The 10,405-nt window shown below is 40.6% G+C and overlaps 1 protein-coding gene across 1 annotated transcript; it reads left to right on the forward strand.

The window, feature by feature from the left end:
- The first annotated feature begins 758 nt into the window (after positions 1-758).
- On the forward strand, positions 759-9,839 carry LOC124285215 (succinate dehydrogenase cytochrome b560 subunit, mitochondrial-like). Its single transcript, XM_046721406.1, has 6 exons — positions 759-828; positions 3,186-3,236; positions 3,989-4,090; positions 4,823-4,884; positions 7,535-7,698; positions 8,836-9,839. The coding sequence occupies exons 1-6, from the start codon at positions 812-814 to the stop codon at positions 8,941-8,943; spliced, it is 504 nt and encodes a 167-aa protein (XP_046577362.1). The 5' UTR covers positions 759-811; the 3' UTR covers positions 8,944-9,839.
- Positions 9,840-10,405: the final 566 nt, after the last annotated feature.

The following is a 10,405-nucleotide window of genomic DNA, read 5'->3' on the forward strand; positions in this document are numbered from 1 at the left end:
CATAAATGGAAGATAATGATATGAAACACAATCCAAGACAAATAAAAACTTGACGATAATCATAAAAGTGATGGGAAATATATGCAGAAACGCGAGGGAACAAGTCATAGTTGTTTAATTGTCATAGTTGTTTAATTGTATAGTAATTGTATTTTTTTGTCCTAAAACTCTGAAAAATTAACAATTGTTTACACACACGCGCACATATATACATACGCGCACGTGTTCCTGTGTGTGTGCGCATGTGTGATATCATATCATAATCTGTAATTGTAATCTCTCCCTGAAGATTAAATTTATATATTCGTATTAATGAAACTTACAATACTTTCTCTTAAATTGTTGAAATCTCATAATAAATTTGTGGTGGATTTCTTGATATATGGACAACTGTGCATTGATGAACTTCACATCTATCTAAATAATATTTGAGTGTTTGGTACAGTACTCAACTGTTGCCAAGGAAAATTCCCGATACGATAAATTAAAAATGTTTGACGGCTGAAGTTTCTGTGTTCTGGATACAACATGTAACTACTCGTCGACAAATACAATTTACAAAATGTTGTCGTTTCGGTATATGTTAAATTCAACATTGTTCTACATTTCCGAAACCGATAAAATTTTGTTTACATGCTATTAACTTTGGAAATAAACTGGTAATAATCACCACTAAATGTTACCTTACCATCTATACAGTTTATGTAAAGTCGACGTTTTGGATGAGTTTCATCGATATGAAGTAAATCACGCTAATTTCGTGTTCATTTCAGTTTCCTTTGCAGTTTATTGACTTGCTCCGGCAGACAAGATGGCGATGCTTTTGAGGTAGTTGAAATATTGTCAGTGGTTATTTCTTATTATCTTTCCCCATTTGTCCATGAATTAAAATAAGTAGCGTAGTGCACGAGCAAACTTCTAAATTGAAGCACCTCTCACTGACTTTAACTGATAACTGTCCACGAGTAGCTGAAGTGTTGGTTATGCAAGGCGACAATTGAAGGACGCTGCTGTTTTTACGTTTTATCTCATTCCTGTTTATTATGAACCTTCTTCCTTTTGCACATTTGCTTGTCACAATATAAGTTGTTAACACACATAATGTATTGTGTAATTAAGGAAAAAGTTTGATGAGAGCGGTAGACTTGTTATCGATTGACCTTCACCTTTGTGACCTTGATTGGCGTTTTCATAATTCCAATAGCCCAAACTCGTCCCGAGTTGATGCAGTAAATAATCTACAGTAGTTGGCCATAAGTGAATACACTTAAAGAAACATGTTACAACTCATCCTTATCAGATGAGGGATACATATTCAGGTGATATTATTTGACTAGAAATAAATTTAAGGGGGGATATGGGCGGAAGTCTTTCCAGTGAGTCATCATTAGTGAAATTCCCATAGACTTGCCTGTTAATTAAGTCTTGCAAGAATAATTTTCATTAATTTAGTTTCAGTCGAATTGCTTTCAATACTTATCTACCAGCTGGGAAATGATCTCAGCTGCATACATGTAATTACCATTGAATTTTCTGAAGATTATTACGAAAACTGCAACTATTCAAACAACATATATATTAGACATACCAATCAGGTTTAACATGGCTGGCTATGGGATAGATTAAGAGTTGTACTTATATATGGTGCTTAATCAGGTGTCATTCGATAACTAATCAACGGAAAGATGAAATAAAATTATGTAGCTGAAGATGATTTCCAAGTTGTTTGCAAAATATAAAAATAAAATGACTTCTACTCAATTTCTGAAAATTATTCTTGCAACAGTTAATTAACATGTCAGTCTATGGAAATTTCAATAATTATATCTGTAGCAGCGTCAGGATGTAGTTATTGTAGTGACAAGAACCACAAAGCCACTGGGGTGTGAGGCAGATGGACTTTTATTACAACGAATGTAATAAACAAAAGCTTTAGCCAGGTTGGTACGACCTGAGCTCCTGCATTCAATGCATAGGTGATACTGCTGGTGTTTACGTTATCTTATATACATGGGAAAAACACAGTCCAGATCACCATGATCTCGATCCTAGAGACTAAACCGCAACATGCCCGATGACAACCACATAAGATACTGACCAAGAGACTAGATGAAATTAACCTTTAAATACCTAATACCTTATACGCTTGGCTGAACAGAGAACAATAGAACTTACACACTAGTCTGAGCAAGGGACATGCTTTAGAAGGGATTGCAGGGAGAAAAGCATGCAGTGCAAATGAGTATTGCTGAAATAGATTACATTTAAGATTAGATTGATGTTTAGAAGTTAGAAAGGCTAAGGGTGTGATATAAAATGTTGAATATAAAATTATTGATAAAAATGATTAGACTTAGGTTATTTAATGAGATTGTATATCTCATCATAATGACACACAACTTTAAAAGATTCACATGTTTATTATATTTACAACTATATACAATACAAAGTTGAATCTGCCACATGTCTCACTTTTGGCCAACTACTGTAGTTAAGAATTAAATGGAAAGAGCTGATGTGCAGAAAAACTAACTGGCCATATTTCTAATCTTTTACTCAAAACATGGTGTTATCTGGTTTGCAACACTACACGTTCAACTTCCTAATGACTTTTTTTTTTCTGAACAGAATTCACATCAATGGTTTAATGTCAATACTTTTCTGTTGGCAAAAGTACACATAGTAAAGGAAAATCACCTCATCTAATTGATGCAAATTATTCCATGATGAACTGATTGTAAAACCCCCGAAAATTAGCCATGTTTTCTACCGTGCCTCTAACTTATCTGTGGGACCATTCAGAGTGTATGTGTGTGTGCTAGCGTGCGTGTTTGTGTGCGTGTGTGTCACCCATTTTGTTCAAACAGTTGTGCTTACAAATTACGGGAAATTATTGTCACACACTCAATCACGCATACAGAGATATGCATGATGGTTTAATTCTCCATTGTTTTGTTTACAGCATGCATTTTAGGAATTGTATTATCAATGTTTTCATAATGTCATTTTCACACATTTAAATATTTTTGATAAACCACATTCAGTGTTAGTACAAGTGGGTGTTTGTATTAGACTAATCTAGAGTTTGATAAAAGGTACAGGCTGGGTAAAGGCTGCCCAGCTCCAGACACAGGTTGTGGAGACTTGTTCCCATTGCTACACCAGTGATATATGTTGTGTTGCAGATCTGTGGGCAGGCAGTGTCTGCTGAGGCAGCATGCAGTCTTTGTCAATAAGTAAGTATTTCAACATACTGACCCTGGGCAAATGTCAACAACTTGTTTGTTTGTATACACATACTACACTCCAAGTACACTATACTTTAGTTTGTATGGCTCTTAGTTACACTATAAATAACAAAATAATAGAATGTTTTCAAGCTGCATGCAGCTTGACATCATTTCAGAAGGTTTTAGTGTTACCAGTGTATTATAGACTGTGGATGATTGGCTAAAGCTAACATATTTCATAATCATGGTAACGCCATTCTTCGTATTGCTTTTCTAACACGTCCACCATCAGTACTTCAAGGGCCTATTTAGATTACATTCTTAGATCCTCTTCTTACAAGTCATAGCTTTGTAGAGTTGTCTCTATTTTTATACCACCTAATCAAGTGACATTCTGGTTCTAGCAAGAGGGACACAAGAGTACTCAGACCACTGTCAGTGCACAGACTACAATCTGCAAACAGTAATTTTCTCATTTGGTATTGTGTGCAACATCACCATAGCATTGTGGTATCTGCTCTACACTCTGTTTCAGTGTTAGGAAATGGTAGGATTTACACAAATTCCCTGCATGGAGTAGGGTCCATCACACTTCCATGAGTTGTACAAAGTTCATGTCAACCCATTGCATTGATTTTTTCCATGGGTGATGAAGAAACGATGAAGTAATGACAATGTGACATGTTTGATGCAGAGAATCATAGATTATCTCCATTATTCCAGCTTGTTTTCAATTCTTTAACTCTGTGGTTTTTCAGAATTCCAATGTCCTCAAGTACAGCCTATGAGGAAATGAGGAAGTACTGGGACAAAAACAGGCAGCTGAATCGCCCACTCTCACCTTTCCTTTCTTCGTATAGGCAAGTGTTCAGTATACATAAAAAGTATTACTGTTGTTAAAATTATTTACTGTTGACAAAATCGTACACAATGACTGATGACAGGCACATTTACTACTTTTATGTGTCACCTACAACTGGTGATGACTATGCTATAAAAATGTATATTGCAATGGAATAAAACTGATCCATTATTATCATGTACAGTAACCTGCCAATAAATTATTTATTCCCCAAAATGAAACAGTTAGAACAGATTCTGTCAGACTTTAATTTATGTTGAAGCCACTGTGGCTGAGTGGGTTAGATTGCTGACTTAGTGTGCTGATGATTAGGTGTTTTACTCTGAGATTGAGAGTTCGGATACTGGATGGGACTCAAACCCCAAAATTGTACTAGAATCTGTACTTTACTGAGAAAGTGTAATCCCAAATATAACAGGTTTTATTTGACCACTTGTGTTTCCTTACAATTGTATAGTTTCCAAATCTTAGACTTCATGGCTGCAAAGGATTCGTTCATGTGTCATGATGGTATTGCCTAGATTTACTGATTACATTACCCTGGGATATAATCACAGTAAATCAACCTACTAACTTTGATTTTCACTGTGATCCATCTTCAAGTGTTGACAGCTGGTCATTACAAGGAATATTGCCAACTAATCAACAATTTATACTCTTGTGGATATGGCTCAGATATTGCAGACTACAGCATTTATCCCAAATAAAGGAATGCTTTTTTATCTGGCAGGCCTCATCTCGCCATGTCTATGTCTCTGACTCATCGAGTAACCGGTGTGGGCATGTCAGTAGGTGAGTGTACCAGACTCATCGAGTAACCGGTGTGGGCATGTCAGTAGGTGAGTGTACCAGGCTCACCGAGTAACCTGTGTGGGCATGTCAGTAGGTGAGTGTACCAGGCTCACCGAACCGGTGGGGCATGTAACCTGTGTGGGCATGTCAGTAGGTGAGTGTACCAGGCTCATCGAGTAACCGGTGAGGGGCATGTCAGTAGGTGAGTGTACCAGATTCATCGAGTAACCGGTGAGGGCATGTCAGTAGGTGAGTGTACCAGTAGGTGAGTGTACCAGACTCATCGAGTAACCGGTGTGGGCATGTCAGTAGGTGAGTGTACCAGGCTCACCGAGTAACCGGTGTGGGCATGTCAGTAGGTGAGTGTACCAGACTCATCGAGTAACCGGTGTGGGCATGTCAGTAGGTGAGTGTACCAGACTCATCGAGTAACGGGTGTGGGCATGTCAGTAGGTGAGTGTACCAGATTCATCGAGTAACCGGTGTGGGCATGTCAGTAGGTGAGTGTACCAGATTCATCGAGTAACCAGTGTGGGCATGTCAGTAGGTGAGTGTACCAGACTCATCGAGTAACCAGTGTGGGCATGTCAGTAGGTGAGTGTACCAGATTCATCGAAGTAACCAGTGAGGGCATGTCAGTAGGTGAGTGTACCAGATTCATCCAGTAACCAGTGAGTGGGCATGTCATTCATCGAGTAACCAGTCAGTGTGGGCATGTCAGTAGGTGAGTATACCAGATTCATCGAGTAACCAGTGTGGGCATGTCAGTAGGTGAGTGTACCAGATTCATCGAGTAACCAGTGTGGGCATGTCAGTAAGTGAGTATACCAGATTCATCCAGTAACCAGTGTGGGCATGTCAGTAGGTGAGTGTACCAGATTCATCGAGTAACCAGTGTGGGCATGTCAGTAGGTGAGTATACCAGACTCATCGAGTAACCAGTGTGGGCATGTCAGTAGGTGAGTGTACCAGATTCATCGAGTAACCAGTGTGGGCATGTCAGTAGGTGAGTGTACCAGACTCATCCAGTAACCAGTGTGGGCATGTCAGTAGGTGAGTATACCAGACTCATCCAGTAACCAGTGTGGGCATGTCAGTAGGTGAGTGTACCAGACTCATCGAGTAACCAGTGTGGGCATGTCAGTAGGTGAGTGTACCAGACTCATCCAGTAACCAGTGTGGGCATGTCAGTAGGTGAGTGTACCAGACTCATCGAGTAACCAGTGTGGGCATGTCAGTAGGTGAGTGTACCAGACTCATCGAGTAACCAGTGTGGGCATGTCAGTAGGTGAGTGTACCAGACTCATCGAGTAACCAGTGTGGGCATGTCAGTAGGTGAGTGTACCAGACTCATCGAGTAACCAGTGTGGGCATGTCAGTAGGTGAGTGTACCAGACTCATCCGGTAACCAGTGTGAGGGCATGTCAGTAGGTGAGTGTACCAGACTCATCGAGTAACCAGTGTGGGCATGTCAGTAGGTGAGTGTACCAGATTCATCCAGTATTACCCGGTGAGGGCAACCAGACTAGGTGTGGGCATGTCAGTAGGTGAGTGTACCAGACTCATCGAGTAACCGGGTGTGGGCATGTCAGTAGGTGAGTGTACCAGACTCATCGAGTAACCAGTGTGGGCATGTCAGTAGGTGAGTGTACCAGACTCATCGAGTAACCAGTGTGGGCATGTCAGTAGGTGAGTGTACCAGACTCATCGAGTAACCAGTGTGGGCATGTCAGTAGGTGAGTGTACCAGATTCATCCAGTAACCAGTTTGGGCATGTCAGTAAGTGAGTATACCAGATTCATCGAGTAACCGGTGTGGGCATGTCAGTAGGTGAGTATACCAGACTCATCGAGTAACCAGTGTGGGCATGTCAGTAGGTGAGTGTACCAGACTCATCGAAGTAACCAGTGTGGGCATGTCAGTAGGTGAGTGTACCAGACTCATCGAGTAACCAGTGTGGGCATGTCAGTAGGTGAGTATACTAAGCTCATCCAGTAACCAGTGTGGGATGTCCGTAGATGGGTCCAGACCAACTTAAAAGGGAAAGTATCATTTCTGTCCTACTTTTGTGTAGCATGATTTGGGAAAGTAGAATTGTCAGAAGATTTCTACAACTGTCTTACCTATTGAAAACGTGAAACAACTATCCTGTTGTGTCCCCCAGGGAGCAAACCCAGCTCCTTGTCTGTCTGTCTGTGTGTGTGTGTGTGTGTGTGTGTGTGTGTGTGTGTGTCTGTCTGTCTGTCTGTCTGTCTGTCTGTCCTCACTGTGTTGTGTTACAGTTGTGTCGGGGGTCTCTGTCCTGCTGTTGTGTCTCCCAGAGGGCTACCCCTACTCTCTGTCTGTCTGACCTCACTGTGTTGTGTTACAGTTGTGTCGGGGGTCTCTATCCTGCTGTTGTGTCTCCCAGGGGGCTACCCTTACTGTCTGTCTGTGTCTGTCTGACCTCACTGTGTTGTGTTACAGTTGTGTCGGGGGTCTCTATCCTGCTGTTGTGTCTCCCAGGGGGCTACCCTTACTGTCTGTCTGTGTCTGTCTGACCTCACTGTGTTGTGTTACAGTTGTGTCGGGGGTATCTGTCCTGCTGTTATGTCTCCCAGAGGGCTATCCCTACTCTCTGTCTGTCTGACCTCACTGTGTTGTGTTACAGTTGTGTCGGGGGTCTCTGTCCTGCTGTTGTGTCTCCCAGAGGGCTACCCCTACTATCTACAGATGATCAAGGACTTGTCCCTGGGCCCGGCTATCATCACTGGGATGAAGTACACACTAGCTCTGCCTGTCACATACCACTTCCTTAATGGAATCAGGCATTTGGTGAGTCATATGAGGCTTGAATTCAAGTAATTATAATTATATGTATTTTTGTCAGCATCAGTTTGTAGTAGAATAAATGGATCTTTAGACATGTATAACACATACAGTTTGACTTGTGTTAGCCCCTGTATAACACATACAGTTTGACTTGTGTTAGCCCTTGTATAACACATACAGCTTGACTTGTGTTAGCCCCTGTATAACACATACAGTTTGACTTGTGTTAGCCCCTGTATAACACATACAGCTTGACTTGTGTTAGCCCCTGTATAACACATACAGCCTGACTTACATTAGCCCCAGTATAACACATACAGCTTGACTTGTGTTAGCCCCTGTATAACACATACAGTTTGACTTGCATTAGCCCCTGTATAACACATAAAGCTTGACTTACATTAGCCCCTGTATAACACATACAGCCTGACTTACATTAGCCCCTGTATAACACATACAGTTTGACTTACATTAGCCCCTGTATAACACATACAGCCTGACTTACATTAGCCCCTGTATAACACATACAGCTTGACTTACATCAGCCCCAGTATAACATACAGTTTGACTTGCATTAGCCCCTGTATAACACATAAAGCTTGACTTACATTAGCCCCTGTATAACACATACAGCCTGACTTACATTAGCCCCTGTATAACACCCGTGAAGATCCGGATTAGAATGAACCTTCAGTAACCCATGTTTGTCGTAAGAGGCAACTAATGGGATCAGGTGGTCAGGCTCGCTGGCTTGGTTGACACATGTCATCGGTTCCCAATTGCGCAGATCGATGCTCATGCTGTTGATCACTGGATTGTCTGGTCCAGACTCAATTATTTACAGATCGCCACCATACAGCTGGAATATTGCTGAGTGAGGTGTAAAACTAAACTCACTCACTCACTCCCCTGTATAACACATACAGTTTGACTTACATTAACCCCTGTGTAACACATACAGCCTGACTGGTTTGAGTATGCTGGATAAAAGATAGTGTATTTGGTTTTAACTTGCATGTGATGACTGTGTTATCGATTTTGTTCTGTTGCTGTCAGCCACTGATCTGTCTGCTGTGCATTCCATACCAACATGCAGTCTAAAACAACATTCATTCACAGAATCAATATTGTGTTTTGCAGGCATGGGATGCTGGATATGGTTTTGCCCTGAAAAATCTGTACCAGTCTGGCTACTTTGTAATGGCCCTCTCCCTGCTCGTATCCTCAGGATTTGTTTTTGGAATGTGAAATCAACAGTAGGTTTTCATCTCAAGCAGCTGAGTTGACAAGTCATCACCGTAACATCGCTAGCAGCTTCACCAGATCTCAGCATTAAGTCATGCTTGCCTGCATGAAGACCAACCGAATACCGCCAGTTTGTTGAAAACAGATTGTATGTGTGATATGACCTGTGACAGATCTGTGTGCTGGACAGAACATGATGGGCACATGAAACCACTTGTGAAGTCAGTTTCGTTTAAACATAAGGTTTTGTCAGGGTTATTTTACACTGAAAACATTAATCATGGCACAAAATCTCTGAGTTTACTCAAACAGTGTGAATTCAGTAGAGACCAACTGTATGATGTGTCCATCATGCTCGTGTTAATGTGCAATTGATCAGACCTAAGATGGTATTGTGCCCTGCAATCTTCTTTATCAGTGAAGCTGTGTTTTGCTGTATTAATGTATTGCATGTTGTGTGTGGTTGAAGGCGAATGTATGCAAGGTAAGGCAGGTGATAGTATTCGGTAATTACATGTACATGTACACAGTAGTGCAATGTGCTTGTATCATAAAGGTGGGAAATGGTTTTCACAGCAGCTGTCTACGTTAAGTGATTTCAAAAGAAATTTGATTAAAGAAATTTGTGGCTATGTGAAATTTTCGTTTGTGCCTATTTGTCTTTTCGAATAATGTTCGAGGCTCTTATGGAATTCCATTTTGTGGAAATGTTGCTTTATGGTTTCAAAAACAGTGCCAATCATGGCCAAATATAGAAACACAGATTGCTTGAACAGAACAGATAGAATTCGACTGCGTTGAATAAAGTTAATTCACATGTGTGAGAAACATATGTAACATACGTGCTTACATTAAAATATATGTTTTGTTAAATATTTCCAGTAAATATATAATGGTTATTGAGTGTTATGTTATATTTTCTGCCATGTTCTTTGTGCAACAAAAGGAACTGTCCTAATACATGCAATAATTCAACACTACCATGCCACAGCCGGAATTAAGCTCAGGGAGCTGCAGACCAAGGTGCAATATTCTGGTTTTCCAGAACCATAAATACTTGCACTGCACAGCATGCTACATCGCTGTTTATCATTATTCTTCAGATATTCCCTGTGCATGGATTGGCCCATTATATCATGCGCCTACATTTGTATGTACAGATCACAGTTGGATATCATCAAACATGAAATTTACAAGCCCTGTTCAGCACTGATCCACATGTACTGAGGGAAACAAATAAAGGATCACAGGAAAATTCAAGCGTTCCTTTAATATTTTACTGTTTTCATCACCAGCTCTGAATAGCTGTGTCGATGAAAACTGGACAATTTTAAAGGAACGCTTGCATTTTCCCGTGATCCTTTATTTGTTGCTCTCAGTATATTTTCCCTATCAGTGATACGTAAGATCAGTCTCCATACTATACATACCAACAAGGGATCACAAAACGAATCTGAACAAGTGA

The sequence above is a fragment of the Haliotis rubra genome, unplaced genomic scaffold (assembly GCF_003918875.1).
Source record: "Haliotis rubra isolate DU_JTF1 unplaced genomic scaffold, ASM391887v1 Scf355, whole genome shotgun sequence".
Lineage (NCBI taxonomy): Eukaryota > Metazoa > Mollusca > Gastropoda > Lepetellida > Haliotidae > Haliotis > Haliotis rubra.